Source organism: Perna viridis, chromosome 2 (assembly GCF_037379345.1).
Source record: "Perna viridis isolate PV_CMFRI_1.1 ecotype Kerala chromosome 2, ASM3737934v1, whole genome shotgun sequence".
In the NCBI taxonomy this organism is placed as follows: domain Eukaryota; kingdom Metazoa; phylum Mollusca; class Bivalvia; order Mytilida; family Mytilidae; genus Perna; species Perna viridis.
The window spans coordinates 65,918,103-65,935,638 of record NC_142446.1 but is presented as its reverse complement, the minus strand read 5'-3'; the positions used below and the strand labels follow the sequence as shown (position 1 = coordinate 65,935,638).

At 33.2% G+C, this 17,536-nt stretch overlaps 1 protein-coding gene across 1 annotated transcript in view; it reads left to right on the top strand.

Annotated features, from left to right (window-relative positions):
- Positions 1 to 6,963: 6,963 nt before the first annotated feature.
- LOC148626530 (CD109 antigen-like) overlaps positions 6,964 to 17,536 on the top strand; it is a 34,808-nt gene continuing 24,235 nt past the window's right edge. The window contains exons 1-11 of the mRNA XM_088570582.1: positions 6,964 to 7,058; positions 9,571 to 9,637; positions 10,670 to 10,833; positions 11,630 to 11,655; positions 12,144 to 12,303; positions 13,078 to 13,148; positions 13,887 to 14,012; positions 14,415 to 14,454; positions 15,946 to 16,030; positions 16,786 to 16,867; positions 17,321 to 17,533. Of these exons, the coding sequence (XP_088426708.1) occupies positions 9,582 to 9,637; positions 10,670 to 10,833; positions 11,630 to 11,655; positions 12,144 to 12,303; positions 13,078 to 13,148; positions 13,887 to 14,012; positions 14,415 to 14,454; positions 15,946 to 16,030; positions 16,786 to 16,867; positions 17,321 to 17,533 (1,023 nt within the window). The 5' untranslated portion in view covers positions 6,964 to 7,058; positions 9,571 to 9,581. The remainder of the gene's footprint in view (positions 7,059 to 9,570; positions 9,638 to 10,669; positions 10,834 to 11,629; positions 11,656 to 12,143; positions 12,304 to 13,077; positions 13,149 to 13,886; positions 14,013 to 14,414; positions 14,455 to 15,945; positions 16,031 to 16,785; positions 16,868 to 17,320; positions 17,534 to 17,536) is intronic.

Here is a 17,536-nt window from a genome sequence, read left to right as displayed (position 1 = left end):
TCCCCTGTATGTATAAACAAATAGTTCACATAATAAAGGATTGACGTTTTGAAAAATACCACATTTAGAATGGCAAACTTCAAGCTAGTAATGTGGTAAACTTCGATGAAAATAGTTGGTCTCCCTGCAATTTACTCGATGAATTGCTTTCATTTAAAGGCTCACTATGCAATTTTCCAAAAAAAATTAATTCTTTCTTTCAAACTCAGATTAAACTAAATATGAAATAAATTATTGTTTTTACCTCCTTGTCAATTACGCAATTAATTACGTCAGACATTTCATCAAGTAATAATGATATATTCAAGACAAAGACAGTTTTCTTCTCTTAAGTTAACTAGTCTTTTCATTGTAAGAAAAGTTACCGGAATAATTATTGTAAATAGGGAAGTGAATATAAAGTACGTCTATACAGAGGGGAAGACAACGGTTGTGAACAAGCTGTAATTTAGCGTAGTTCGGTTCTAAAAAGACAAAATGGTTACTAGACCGTAAGATGGACAACACCAATAACTGCTGACAACAAAAGAATAAAACTTAAGAGTACTTATATCTTACTTAATACAACGACATGGAAATGTCGGCAAATATTTGGTTGGACTGCCATTTCATTATTGACTTCGATTTTATTTAGTTAAGGTTGTCGTGTACAAACGGCATTCCATTCACTAACTGATTTTACTAGACAGGGTTGAAGGTAAAAATATTCGTCAGAAATCGAATATAGCAGAACTGGTATAGGTATTCAAATGAAGTAAATAATCTAAAGGAGAAGAGTTTTCGACTTAGTTTTCAAGAAAACAAAATTAATTCCCAATGAAATATAAAAGTATAGGTAAATCATATTTCAGACACACCAAATTTTATATTCGTAATATTGCATAGATGTACATGTAATTTATTTTATGATGGTTGTTTTCTCACGATAATTGTGTGACTCTATGTTCAGAAATATGGTTACAGTACCTATATGGGATAAACTTCCCATTTTATGGGGTATGGGGCAATCGGGCATGGGTAATGGGGTATTGGGGAATGGGTTGTGGGGGTGGGGCAATGGGGCTTTGGGAATGGAGGATGGGGCAATGGGGAATGTGGCATTGGGAATGGGATAAATGAATATGTCAATAGGAATGGGGCGAGTGAATAATTTTGATTGGTCAATCAAACAAATTGTTCTGCCTTTTTCCGCTAGCAACGTACCTGTCATAATTCTAAGACAGCAATTAAAATAATTTTTAAACAAGCTTGCTTTAGAGCATTTTGTAAAATATTAACCGGAAGTACATTTGTACAATATTTAATTTCTAGTCTTTTTTGATTGAAAATGTTCGCGCTCACACAATTTAAACAAAAATCATTTTGGAAAATTTATAATGAAATAATTTTGTGTCGGAGAAACTCGTATGATTTTAATATTGACAAATTAAAGAGTTATAGCGGTAATCAAAAGAATGTAATCCAGGGACAAAGACTAGACATGGACAACAGACATACACAACGAAGAACATAAAGTAACTAAAATCATACATACAAAGTAACAAAATTAAATGCGCAACTCGGACTCCACTAAAAACTGGGAGCATGGACCAGGTGCACCGGTAGGGTAAGTGTCCTCTGCTTTTCTAGAAACCCCCGCCGAGTTGCTCATAAAAAGTCAGATCCGTGGTAGAAAAACGAGGAAAGGAAAACTATGACCCGTTGAATAAATCAGTTTTCATGATGCTGATGGATACACCATAACGATCCACGAGTTCATGATGACGACCATAAAACTTCTGTAGTGATGACTTCAATCTGGTAGCAACATAACCCTGTTCCAGAAGCCTATTTGTTAGATTTCTAGCGCGATACAAAAGCGTAGTTTCGACAAGCTCTGGCATAACGTATGATTTGGGATATAATTACTCCATATGCAGGAGCCGAAGAGATGTTGCCACAGATGAAAGGAAAGTTAAACACATTGAGCAATAATAACAAGATCATTAAAAAAAGAAATGTTGATTCCCTTTTAATTGGCAGAAATATGTCATTCGTCGCAATCTCGAAAAGGATAACAATATTGCTATTTTTTATATCTTATAATTATAAGAATTTTAGACCGTTGTTGAAATTGAAACTGTTCGCATCCTTACAATCTGCAGAAATATGTCATTTTTGAGTAATTTAACTGAAATCAATAAGTCACAGCCAAACATATGATGCTATTTTGACCACTTTAACGTTTTAAACAATATACGACCATTAAGGATATTTCAAGTGTATGCAATCATTCAATTTGCAAACAAATATCTCATTTTCAAGAATTTTGTCTGAAATATATGTATCACAGCCATCAACATAATAATGATATGGACAATTTTTACACTTTTTACAATAATTGTAGACTAAAAGGTATATTCGCACACATACACTTTGCAAAAATATGTCATTTTGAAGGTTTTTGACTGAAATATAAGTGTTGCAACCACAAACTGGATACTAATATTGCCATTTTTAATATTTTTAACAATAATTTGGGACCATTGTTGAAATTAAAATTGTTCACACTCTTACAATCTGACGAAATATGTCATTTTTGAGAAATTTGATACACAGCCATACATATGATGTTTATTTTGACGATTTTAACAAATTTATCTTTTTAAACAATTACACAAGACCATTAAGGTAATTTTAAGTTTTTGCACTCATTTAATTTTGCAAAAAATATCTCATTTTTTAGAATGTGGTTTGAAATATATGTACAACAACACGCAACAAATCTTATATGGACAATTTTAACATTTTTAAGAATAATTTTACAAATCAAATTCATTCACAATTTATACATATATCTATAGTTTTAAGAATAGTTTGCATGAATATTTGAGTGGCGATAATACATGTACACAATGGAAATATCGCGTGATTTCGGTAATCATCGAACTCGCCGGCGAGATCCTAAAGTCAATATTGATTGCACAAAACTTTCTGCATTTTAATGCATTATATGTGTTTGTTAAAACATTTACTTCACTTTATCTTTTCGGAATGGGGAAAGGCATCGGACAACGGGGAAATAAGTCGATGCAATGGGGGATGCAAGGGTCTCTCGTGGAAAAGTATCGGACTTCAATAATATATGTAATATTTGTAGCAAATCGGGTATCAGTATACAGGAAAATGATTCCGAAATCGAACTAGGCAGGTGTAACATGCACAATTTCAACTTGAAAGTCGTTACAAGCGTTTGAAAGGCGATACTCCGAGGTACCTCTAAATCTCCAACTTCTCTCTGATCCCAAACCAAAAACATATCAATATCCAAATAAAAAAGAAGAGGGTTGCGGGGTCAGAAGAAATTCGGACTAGGGGATGGGGTAATGGAGGATGGGGCTATGGGGCATGGGGCAATGGGGCATGGCGCAATGGGGTATGGGGCAAATGGGAAGATTATCCCATATAGGGACTGTATGCTGTTGGTATATTTTCTGTTAACTATTCTATACTATAACGTCCCATGAACCCCCTAACAAAACACAATCGAACTTAAAGCAGAAGGAAAACAAAATTTTCAATTCTCAGATGTAGTTCACGAATAAAGATTTTGCCCTCAAAATTCGAGAAAAAAAACATTCCTCGATTATAGATAGTAAAATGTCAATGACTTTTCAAATTTATGTAACTTGGCAGTAAAATACTTAAGTAAACAAAAATGCGAAAAATCAGATATTCAAATTTTAATTGGTACAATTTTTGTATAGGGTAATCTTCTTATTCTATGTAATGTAATATTTGGGGTAGTGAATGGGAAATTTGGATACATTGTAGTGTTGGGCATTTTAAATGGAGAGGATGGTAAAATTAGTTTTTTAAGTATTTATTTATATGAAAAATATCAAAATCAATTAAAAATAATATATGGTATATGGTATAATTTGAAAGTTCATACCATTCAAGAGCTGTAAGCGAAAAAATGTTTTTGTTTTACCGTCTATATACTGGATTCCTTAACTCCACAAGAACCCATACAAAAAACGTTACATAGATGGATATGCAAATTGTACCACCAAACCTCTTTCAAAACCTTTCACTTCTATACTCACCGCTGTAAAAGTGGGTTTGCGGTCCTACCACAACACTTGTTACTCCCGTAGTGGTATTAATTCAATGTGGATCCTAAAAAAAATCGAAAAAAATTCTTTTGGAGACAATCAGTTCAAAACTATTATCAGATATAATAGCATTTAAAACCTACGAATTTTCAACACTGTATACTTCTATTCCACATACTCAGTTAAAATCCCGACGTAAAGAACATTATACATCGTTGTTTTTCAAAAAAAAAAAAAAAGATGGTACACCTAGATACAAATATATAGTTCTTTGTAGAGATTCCTCATACTTTGTGAGAAATAATTCCAAATCATCTTCTAAATATACGGAAGAATATGTTTACAAAATGCTGGAATTTTTAATCGACAACATATTTGTCCAGTGTGGTGGACGCTTTTTTCAACAAACGGTCGGCATTCCAACGGGTACAAATTGTGCTCCTCTACTTGCTGACATTTCTTTCACTCTTATGATGCTGACTTTATAGCTGATCTGTTCCGAAAGAAAGAATATCGTTTTGCTATATCCTTTAATCTCAGTTTACGCTATATAGATGACGTATTATCTTTAAACAATTCTAATTTTGGGGGATTGATACATCGCATCTACCCCAAAGAACTTGAGATAAAAGATACTAGACACTGTGAAGTCAGCCTCATTTCTTGACCTACACTTAGAAATCGATGGTAAAGGAAAACTTTTGACCAAGCTTTACGACATACGTGGTGACTTTTCATTTAAAATTCTCAACTTTCCTTTCATCTTTGGCAACATCCCTTCAGCACCTGTGTATTGAGTATTCATATCACAAATCATACGTTATGCCAGAGCTTGCTGAGACTACGCAGACTTTTTGTATCGCGCTAGAATTCTAACAAATAGGCTTCTAGAGCAGGGTTATGTTGCTACAAGATTGAAGTCATCGCTACAGAAGTTTTATGGTCGTCATCATGAACTCGTGGATCGTTATGGTGTATCCATCTGCGCCATGAAAACTGATATGTTCAACGTGTCATAGTATCCCTTTCCTCTTTCGTCTACGCCGGACTTGTTTTTATAAGAGCAACTTGGCGGTTGATTCTAGAAAAGCAGAGGACGCTTACCCTACCGGTGCACCTGGTCCATGCTCCCAGTTTTTAGTGGAGTCCGAGTTGCTGATTTGCTTTTGTTACTTTGTATGTATGATTTTAGTTACATTCTCTTCTTTTGAACTTAATGATTTCATTTAAAGCTAAATGGTCTTCTGAGTCTAAACTCTTCCTCTTCTTGAGGAAAGGCTACAACATCTGTCTTTGAATCGGTTCTATTTTCTCTCTCTGCTCTAGGAGTACTAGTGACAGAATAGGATGCAGTGCTATCTACCTCATCCATGCTTTGAATGGTTGAAATAATGACGACTATGTATATTACATTGGCAAAACTTGTTTCCATAATCTTCGAAATCTTTCCCAGGTTCAGATGATATTCGACTGTTATCTGTCTAGCAGATTGGGGATTTTAAAGATAAAAATATCGGCAAAAAATATCAAAGCGTCAGCAGTGGGGTACTTCAAACACGTGAAAATCATAAAACATGTCCTAAGCGTAAATATATAAAACAGAGACGATCGACAAACACTATGTAGCTAACCAACTACAAAAAGGTTACAAACACCAGCCATTTTGCGACTGAGTATTATCCGGTAACATACACCAACAATGAAGAAGCTCTCCGACAAATACTATTCATAATAGGACAAAAAACATTTATTTCAAGTAAGTATGGTGATGTTAACGTAATAACTAATTAGTAGTGGAAACATCCGGAAATGACAACATTAGATTATGGTAACACTACCTGTGGATAATACGTCATTAAGTTAAAGTCAGGTGAAGAGGTGTGTACTTTCATATTAATATCAGCTCAGAATACCATATGATATATCACTTTTTTATATCAAGATATTCTTTTTATACGTTCGTCGCTGGGATTTACTGTACACTCTTAAAAATCCCTATATGCATTCAAAATTAAACTAATACTTCAAAACTGATTTCAACATACAATAAAATAAACAGGCCTGATTGATGGAGGCATTCCTAATTGCAGTCAGATGATACTTAATTGCACGTATGACCAATTATTTGCTCTTGAACCTGGTTAAACAAAGCAATAATGGCGACCAATGGCCCGTAACATTCATTCATTCATTTCGTAAGCGATCGGCATATACAGCCTTCACAGATTTATTCGAGTTTAATAGATGAATATTTAGGCTACTTGTATAGAAACAAAATATGTCCATCATTTTGTTTTAATTATTTTTGTCGAACGCTTAACATTTTGACCACCTGAAGGGGTTAACCAAGAACTGATACAATAGTATTCATCTTTGAATGGAGAACTTATATGATGATATAAACAAGTGTGCATTATTCTAATCCCTATTCCTAGTCTTAATGCCCTGTAAGTAATGTACTAGTTTTTGTTATATATTCCTTTTTAAAATTTCATCATGTCCCTTTTTGCAGTGCTATGTATAAAAAACCCAAAATAAATAACTTATCGAGATACTGTATACTGATATGACTACTAATTATACCGAAGTCATATAAGTAAAAGGTCGAATGTGTCAATTTATTAAACAAAAATACCAAAAATAACTATGGAAACAGCTGCAATCAAAACGGCAACACTAACTGCTTGAAAATGCATTTTAAACCATTCCTAAAACATTACGCAGTTATCGCTTTAATATACTTAAATACAATATAATGTAAAATACCTAAATCTATTTATTTTTGCATGATTTCCTAGTGTTAAATACAGATTTTCGTGTGATAAAGTACATTTTACATTAAAGATTCATGCTTTTAATCGTTTTATACGAACAAATGGACACACATGCCAATTACATAATAAAATAAGATTTGCAGGGTTTCATTGGAAGGCATTCTAGAGAAAGACACCACATCGACAGGTATGTCTACAATTATTGGTTAAAGTGTTTTTGCGCATAAACGTTTCCTTTTCTAATTCATGTTTGCTTAAATATATGACTTTCTACCGTAAACTCTTTCATATGGTAAATGATACAAAAATTGAATTTGCTTTTTTTTATCGTTGTGTACATAGAACACTGCGTGCTTAATTTGGAAGAAATATGATTAATTGTTATCAAAAGTTTCAGTCAAGAATATGTTTTAACTGATTCTGGTCATTATTTGGTAATGTCTCTAATATATCAAATAAAGATATGGTAAACATTTCAAAAAGACAACAACCCATCGGACGGAAAAATGTCAGCCCAAGGCCAACTGTTTTTTTCCCACATGTTATAAATAAACAGTCCAATTCTTAAGAAAAATAACAAAAATACATTTCAAGGCAAATTGTTCTTTAAAATGTCTGTTGATACAGTTTTGGCAAACAGTGTTCTTCTTATTTCCCTTGTATTCGGTCGTTTGTTTGTTTTTTTATGAAGAGTGAATAAATGATCCTTTATCATTTTTTGTTCGACATAAAGAAAACTGATACTTTGGTTTTGATCGCGGCATATTTAATCACATCACCAGCCTTAGCTTTTCATTTGGGTGTTGCGCTTTTGAGATAAAAATTATACAGATTGTACCTGAAATTAGTATTTGTAAGAGTTATCGTTCTTGATTTGGTTTGATTTAGTTAATTTTTGTGGGAAATTAAAGTGCAGTTTTCTCATGAGTACAGATCTAAATACAGAAAGGATAAAAGGATCGTTTGTTCCGTGGTTTTTCTGTAGCATGGATCACCATAACCAGCGTGTGAATGTTTTATAGATTGATATTTATGTTTAAGTTTTAGTTGACCATTAAAGTGTATTTTTGTTGTTCCGTTTCACGTTTAATTCTTTGATTATCCATTTTTGCAAGAAAAAGTTTACATAGCCATGGTATATACATTTTAAGAATCCATTTTATTCTTATCACTCCATATATATATTCAGAATCTAACAATCATTTCAATAATCGATAATAATAAGACTTATTTTCATGTGGAAAAATAGGAACAATCAACGCTTTACTAAATATGAGTTAAGTAAAAAAAAAACACATTTTGCTCTGTAATACTGTGAAAGTACAATTGTATGCGATGTACCAAGTTTCATGGTTTACGTCGGTAGACCAAACTACGAGATGTGATTCCCAACGAAAAGGAGATTTCCCTTTTTTACTTACCTTTACCGGTAAGGACGCTTACCCTACCGGTACACCTGGTCCATACTCCCAGTTTTTAATGGAGTGCAAGGTGCTCATATGCTTTTGTTACTTTGTACGTATGATTTTATTTACTCTATGTTCTTTGTTGTGTATGTCTGTTTTCCATGTATGGTCTTTGTCCCTGGATTACATTCTTTTGATTACCGCTATAACCTTGGTTCCCTTGATTACTCTTTCCCTTGATGTGTATATTGAAAACCTAAAAACCACGAATTCAGGAATCCACGAACTTGTGTTTTTTCCTTATCCAAGAAAAAATTGGTATCAACAAATTAAAGTACTTTCACAGTAAATCAATCAAACAAAAGCTCTTTTCAGTTGCAGAGAAACATTATAATCTAATTTTCCTCTGTGCAGCTTACATTACAGAACGGTCCATTTAACGTTCATGAATTAATGTCTAAAACAATATGCAAATCAGTTGCAGCAGCTGAATTAAGAGTATACATTTCTCTGCGTTTTATTTTCATAAACAATCTAATCTCGTGTATTGTTTCTCTTAATTTTGTCGTTGATCATCGTGTTTTTTTGTTTCCTTTTAGTTTGCTAACATGATTGTATCATGTATGTCTATATTATATCTTCAATTATTTGATAATATTACATATTACCTGTTGTATTTATATCCTTGATGAAAGGGCGTGTATGTCTCGGTAAAAACTTCCGTGGTTTCATTAGGATGTGTACTTGTCGACCATTCAAATATATGACGATTCATGGCCTTTTACAGAGCGTTAAATTCAGTATTAACATATTTTCGTGTAAAATATCGTTAAAATGACATATCTAGTTCTACATGATAAAACTTCTTAGAAAAGGCATATGATAGAAGATTTTGCATTGCAGTGCACCGTTTCGAAATCCCGGAAGTAAACAATGAAATGCATATCGGTCTTCGAATTTCAATACATTGTACATAGGGAATTCCGGGAAGCGAGACTTAGAAACCTTATGATGCGTTATATGGAAAGACTGTTCTATTAAAACATATATTCGATAAAAATAATGCATTTTAGCGTATAATTATATATTCATACTCAATCCAAAACGAAGGCCTCATGATGTATGTTTGATCCATATATTACATCTTTTAAATTACTATTCCATTTTCCCATTCTTTGTACGTGTAATTAATATATTGGGTAGACAATTGCAGTCATTAATACATAATAAAAATAAATTTATAAATACAGATACGTAAAGACTTATCTGAATATGTATATTATTTTTTTTAAGAGAGACAAGAAATGGAGCTCCTAGTTCTTTGTCTGCTGTCTGTTGTCGGGTATGTAAGCTGCAAGAAGTAAGTCATTATCAATAACTCGGATTTGATGACAATTCCCTTCCTTCTTTTAAAACGAAAGTCGATGTTAAAACAAAAAATAAAGTTGATAAAATTATATCTAATGTAAGATAAGGTATTTATTTTAGTAACAGGAAAAACAGTTACCAAACATCTTCAAAACAAGCTGATGTCCTGAAATATCAACGCAGAAAATAAATGATGCCCATGTTATATACAAATAATGAAATAAGTTCTTGTTCATCAAATATTCAAAACAGTATGAATACCCAAAGTTTGAAAGGGTAGGTGCGTAGTAATCACAGTAGTGTCTTTCCATTCGTCCGTTCTTTCAGTGGAATTTTCAGTGACAGTTTTAATTTTGACAGAGTCTGTATCACATATTTTTGGGTTTGATTTTTTACTTGTCGTCGTGTAACCAACTTTCTGTTTAATTTCCTTGTTTATATTGTGCCCATATGATCTTTAGGGTCAGTCCCTTTGAGAATCAGGCGGAAGGTGAAACATGGTATGAAAAAAAACACATCATCTTGATAGTGTAATTTGACTATTTGCACCATCATAATCTAGGAAAACAGACAAGAATTTACATATCATGTTGGCCCATTGAGTTACAATTTCATTAACATACAATGAAAATGAACATTTCAAGGGCAGATAACTTTGTCAAAAATACCATTCTTCTATTTTATTGAACAAAGTTTGAGCAAATGTAATGATGGTCTTTCACATACAGAATACATCCTTGAGTGAATTTTATTGTCAGATCAGTCGGGTTTTGACATGTATGTTTCTGATTTTTCCCATTTTAACTGATTTTTGCACTGAATAGAAAATGTTTTCACCAGTTTGCTATTCGACTTATCACAACCATTTGAGGATTTATAATGGTACGACAGGTCGTTAGGTTTGAACAACACCGACCTACTCTTTCATGTCTTACTACTGAACATATAATATTAAGATGTGAGCTTTTCTTGGGTTTTCCATTAAGAACAAAAACATTATGTAAATGTCCCCCAAATATTTTAGCACCTATGTTGCAACATTGCCGCAGCGTATTCGACCTGGAGAGAATGCTGAGGTGTGTATTGCGGCAATTGGAAGGGTGACATCAACAGTTTCTATTGTAGTAACACTGTTAGACAAGGACAACAAAGTTATACAGTCAACTACAACAACAAAATTTATAAGACGTAAGATTGTTCTATAAAAACACACACTCTCACACACAAACAAAGCTAACAAATCTTCTACCCAGTAATCAATAAACCCAAGGCAGGGAAACTCATCTCTTCTCTTAAACACTAAATGTATGAACTATGCAAATTTGATTTATTAAAATAAAACTCGCCTTTGGTGAAACAAAATGTAGAAAATACTGAGTCAATGTACAAATAGTTATTTTTAGATACTTCTTAAAGGACAGAACGATAAAACAAATATAGCAGCAACAGTTCAAAATCAGATCTCAAATGCCGACTATGTTGTAATAACTGTTATTCATACAATCTATACACAAGAGTAATCAAGGGAATCAACATTCTAGCGGAAATCAAAAGAAAGTAATCCAGGGACAAAGACCAGACATGGAAAACAGACATACACAACAAAGAACATGAAATAACCAAAATAATACATACAAAGTAACAAGAGTAAATGAACAACTCGGACTCCACTAAACACTAGGAGCATGGACCAGGTGCACCGGTCGGGTAAGCGTCATAACTGTGGGATAAAATCTTCATACGCTAAGTAGACTTTGACCAAGATTTAGTATTAATATATTGTATCGCTTTCAATAAATTCATTCTAAAAAACAGGGAATACTTAAAGTATAAAAAGTTATTAAAAACATACAGCAGCCATGGCTGAATGGGTTATACGAACACAAAGGTAAGAATTTAAAAAAAATCCTCCCCCCCCCGGAAAACAAAAAAAAAAACGAACAAAACTTAAATTATAAATCACATATTGTAAACATTATTGTAGTACGCCCAGTTACAGTTCAAGTTAAGGTAAGAGGTAGTTGCAGATCAATTATTTAAACTATAAATCTCCATAAAGCGTTTATGATAACCATATTATTTAAACTATAAATCTCCATAAAGCGTTTATCATAAACAATAAATAACTATTCTTTCTTTTTATAAAGAATTATATATTTATTTATTACACCCAATATAAAAGTTACCAAACCGGAAAAAAATTGCCACTTGTGAAACAAAATTCCCCAAACTTGATATGATTATAAAAAACGAAGCTTTCATAAGTCCTGCAATTTTTCACATGATCCGTAGTTCTCAAATTTTGAACCAACAGAGACGCCCACCTTAAACGATCGGATATTAATTTGGATATACAAAGATTATTTGTACTACCCTTTATGAGATACATGCACCATTTCATCATTGGCAGTAATATTCATGATTTCACTTAAATATACACACGATCGTGGGAAAACAAGGCATTTAAAATGTATTGTTTGTTTTATTGACACCTATAGATTCCACTAAAGATCGATCAGACTGGAGTATACAGTATGCGAGTGAAAGCCTCTGGGGGTTTAAACTTTGATGAAACTGCGAAAAACATTAGAGTGCATTGGAAGTCAACTTCAATTTTCATCCAAACTGACAAAGCAGCATACAAACCTGGTGATCTAGGTGAGGGATAGGTCCATTTGTATCGTGTACCCTGCAAGTTTTTAACTGTCTTGATTCTGAATTTAAAGGGAATAAGCAAATGTTAATTACTGATAGAAATGATAACATCAGGTTCAACCACACTGATTCCATTGGCCACAATTGAAATAAAAATCATTTGAAAAAATCAGTTGACAAATGATGTTGTACACTCCTTGAGACGTTAAGGATTTTCGCACGAACGAGACTAAACCGAACGCTAAACGCTCACTAAACGCACATGTGATATAATACACAAAAGCTCATAGAGTACCTTTATACGCATGATAGACGAACAATGAAAAAAATAATAGTAACAAATATAAATGAAGAAATTAAAAATTGAAAATAGAATTAATGAAAATATATCTAATTAAGCAGTTGCATAAGGAAAACAATGATGGTACAAAAAAATAAACGAACGCTTATATCGTGCGTTTAAACGAACGATCCTATCGTGCTAACGTGCGTTTAAACAAACGATCATATCGTGCTAACGTGCGTTTAAACAAACGCATCTGTCCGCGTTTATCGTGTGCTAAACGAACGCTGAACGATGTGTAAACATACGATAGATGATGCGCGGACGATAAAATGGAAAACGTGAACGTTTCAAGACGTGTATGTAAACAATACAAAACCTCGTCCGTGCAATGTTGTATTCGGAGTAATTGTTTTGTTAACAGGTTACCTATGTATTTCATATATAATGACAATTTTCAATGTAACTGTCACATATATAGTTGTATATTTCAGTCCAGTACAGGGTATTTGGAACTACTTCAAAACTGAAAGTTCTAAAAGATCCCCTTGACATATTCATTACGGTAAAGTTTAATTAAGAAAACAGAAGAAAGACCAAACTAAAAACAAAACAAAAACACAATAATCGCCAAAACATCACATAAAATCATAGTGATAATATGTAATCAATTAATTACTGCAAAGGTTTAATCTATAACAACACCTACAAAATACGCTTAAGATTTAACTAATGCACGGAACAAGTTCAACATAATCGTTAAATCAAGGCGTTCTTCCGCACTCGTTTTCGTATTTTAGTTACTTGTTTTTATTCTTTCGATAAACTATTATATCAATATTTACATTCCACCAGAGAAATTTTATACACTGTCAATAATATAAGTTTGAGTTGAGTGACACGTGCATTTACGGGGGAATTTTAATATTGATTCGTTTGAAGTGATATTTCAGTATTCGTATATATATATTTTGTTTAAGGAGATAGACCTAGGGTAAGGGACACAACTCTAACAAATCATTAGAACGTTTGTATTTGCCATTTACGTCAGTGTCATATAAGCATTTAAGTAATTTGATCTGATTTCATTTTGTTTCAAAAGATAGCTTGAAAGGCTTAGTGAAAATTAATATAATACAAACATATCATTGATTTCAAGAGTTATGTCCCCTACTCTAGGTCTACATCCTCAATTGGAATATTTCCTCTTTCTGATTTTGAGATGAAAATAATGATATAAGAAGATAAGAAACTTCAACTAACTAAAATAAATACTTTAGAATAATGGTCTATTTTTAAAAAGGATCCAAAAAGGAACAGAGTACAGCAACATTTGAAGGTGCAGCCTTTGTTTGGAGTTTACACTGACTCCTTTCAACTGTCAACTTTAACAAACCTAGGAAACTGGAATATTGAAGTTGAGCAGGGAGTATGTACACATGTTGGTCATAATAAAATTCGTATGTAGCGAGATCTTAATGAGGCTAATAAATGAAAATTCGGGAATGGATGAAACCCAGATTATACAACATACACTGGAACTTTTTTACACCATACATGTATTCATACATTCCAAATACATTATCAATTATCTGCTGACATGTAAAATAGAACGCGATTTTTTACATAAAAAACAATAAAATTCTGATCAATTTTGTTAAGGTGATTGTACACATGTAGTCAGAAATAATATGAAAATGCTACAAACAATATATGAACAAAAGGCACTTGGGGTGAAAAAAACATTTATGGTACGATTTTAATAGATTTGTACTTATTTTTAGAATTTGAATTTTAATAAAATTTTTTTTCTACAATCTGGTTTCGATAGATAGAAAAGACGTCTAAAAGTTTTTTTGTAGAGCGCTTTGGTAAGTTTGTATTAATATTCTAATTTAAAAAGTAATCAATCGAATCAAGGTTATAGTGGTTAACCATATAGTGTAATCCAGGGACAAAGACCAGACAAGGAAAGCAGACATACCTACAAAGAACATAAAGTAACTGAAATCATACATACAAAGTAACAAAAGCAAATGAGGAACTCGGACTCCACTAAAAACTGGGAGCATGGACCAGGTGCACTGGTAGGGTAAGCGTCCTCTGCTTTTCTAGAAACACCCACCGAGGTGTTCATAAAAAAAGTCACGTCCAGGGGAGACGAAAGAGGACAGGAAAACTATGACACGTTGAACAAATCCGTTTTCATGGGGCAGATGGATAGACCGCAGCGATCCACCAGTTCATAATGACGATACGGTGATTGTGATAGCCAGTACATTATCTTACTAGAAACACCCGCCGAGTTGCTCATAAAAAGTCAATTCCGAGGTAGACAAACGAGGAAAGGAAAACTATGACCCGTTGAATAAATCAGTTTTGATAGTGCAGATGGATACAACATAGCGATCCACGAGTTCATGATGATTACCAAAAAACTTTTGTAGAGATGACTTCAATCTTGTAGCAACATAACCCTGCTCTAGAAGCCCACTTGTTAGAAGTCTAGCGCGATACAAGAAAGTCTGCTTAGTTTGGGCAAGCTCTGGCATATAAAGGCGACTGAATTGTGCTCATTAACATAGCCGGGTGCTAGGTGCTTTGCCCACAGAGCAACTGGGATGTGTGCCCCAGGTGTTGGAATTGGATACCCTTGGCGTGTTACATGCTGGGGTTGTCAGGCTATAATAGGGAAAACATGACCTCAAACCATAGTGGTGCGCCGTGTTAGGAAAGACGTTACGTTCATTGCACGTTAAAGAACCCTGCTGTGGTATTTAATAGGAGTAGAAACCTTTGCGCTTCGCCACAGGAGGCTAAATTGCCCGACCTTTCCCATCCCTCCCTTTTTATAGTGGCAATCTAAATTTGTCGACCCTATTATCTTTGTGTTCCATCCCTTATTATTTTCATTTCATCATCATTCATGTTTATTTTATCATCCATTTCATGTTCATTGTCTGAATATAGCTGAAATATTGCTGATCGGACGTTTAACCCCAACAATCAATCAATCAATCAATCAACCTTAAAAGTGACCTTTTTTACATTACATACTACACCGCGTATCAAGTTTTGCATACATTTTACCTTCATTGATTTTATTTTATTTTAAAATTGATGCTTGATATTTATTCATAACTTCCAATGGAGATTTTTTGTGGAATGGTGTTTCCGTAAATGTTGTTGCAGGGACTAATACCTTTACTGCAACTTGTTAAATCCTTTTATAACCTCACTAGTTTTTTTCGTGTGTTGAATTTGGGCACAATAACTATCATATTATCTAATGTTCTTGGCCATCTTTGTTCCTCTTATTAAGTTGGTATTTACTTTATTTGACTAACTTTGATATCTTCTAGTGCTTCCGCGATTCGAAGTCAATGTTATAATGCCAAGTTTCCAGCTAACGACAGAGCGCTTTTTCACAGTTAGAATTTCTGCAAAGTGAGTGAATTAAGATGAGTGATAACTGATGCATACACTATTAGGACCTATGTTTTCAAAATTAGGCGTCAGTGAAACGAAATACTTTTTTTAATTTATCCATTCGTTTGTTTCAGCAAGAATATTTCATAGGCTTAATGAAAAATCGGAAACAATAACTAAATATATATGTTTTGCAACAATTTGCTTGTTCAGAGATTCTTCCTATTACCTTTATTTATTTTTTTTATTTGCCAGTTTTATTTCGCATTAAAAATTAATTGAGTTGCAGCCCTCTTTGAATATAAAAGATCAGTTACATCCAAAATTATTAGATCAATTACTTTTTTATATTTTCTTTTCTCATTTGCGTATTACACAAAAATACAAAGCTTTCGGATCTTACAAATTAATCGGTAATTATGGCTCGTATTAGAAAATAGAAATAAAGTTATACAAGTAGACAAGACCTTATATAACTTGTTTTCCCACACGAAAATTTTTAGTAAATTTGTTGAGGAAAACATTTAAAATTTAAACCTAAATTTAACCCACCATTTCGTTTGAAGTGCCTGTACCAAGTCAGGACCATTGCGGTACCAGCTGCTCCGGTGGTGTAATATCTATTAGGCCAGATTCATATTGGACTTGACTTAATTAAATATGGACCGGATTAGTGTTTGGTAATTTTGTTGTTAACCGTATTTTCTCAATACATGTGCATTTTTGATAGTGTGACATGTTAAATTCGAAAGGAAAACTGATATATCTTACAGGTATACATTTGGCAAGCCAGTACAAGGTGATTGTGAATTAAAAATAGGACCAGATCGGAATGCCATTGTCAAAAAGTTTAAGGTACACGCATTAAAATTATTAATACTGCAATCGCGCTATTTAAGCCACCAAACTACATTGCGAGTATGATAATTGATGATATATGGAAACTGATAGTATATTGCACTTTGGCTCTGCCTACTTTTCTACCATAACATGAACCACCTCTTTATCGCAGTATCACCATTCGATGTGATGGTGGGGGATTGGCACCAGTGCGGAAGAAATGTAGTAAACACGTGGTATAAAATCAAACTTGATATAATCTTGATTTAATAAATAATTAGGTTTGCAGTATTAAGACAAAAACAGTTTATTGACAAGAAATATAAACGATATAACTCGGCTTGATATGATTCTTATCAAAATTTCTTTATTCGAATACATGCAACAGCTACGTGTTTACCTTTTCACATGTAAAACTATGTAAGCATACTTTTCATGTTCATCAGATTTGTATTTTTTTTATTATAGATAAATGGAACAGCAAGGATCAGAGTTTTGATGGGTGAAATAAACTTACTTAAGACGGACAATATCAGGGTTCTTGCAACAGTAACCGAGGGTATAACGGGCATATCTGCCAATGACACTGCGTATACGTGGCTGACAAGTACACCAGAACAATTAAGGTTTTCCTCGTCTATGGGAGGAACATTCAAACCGAAGTTACCTTATAACATACATGTA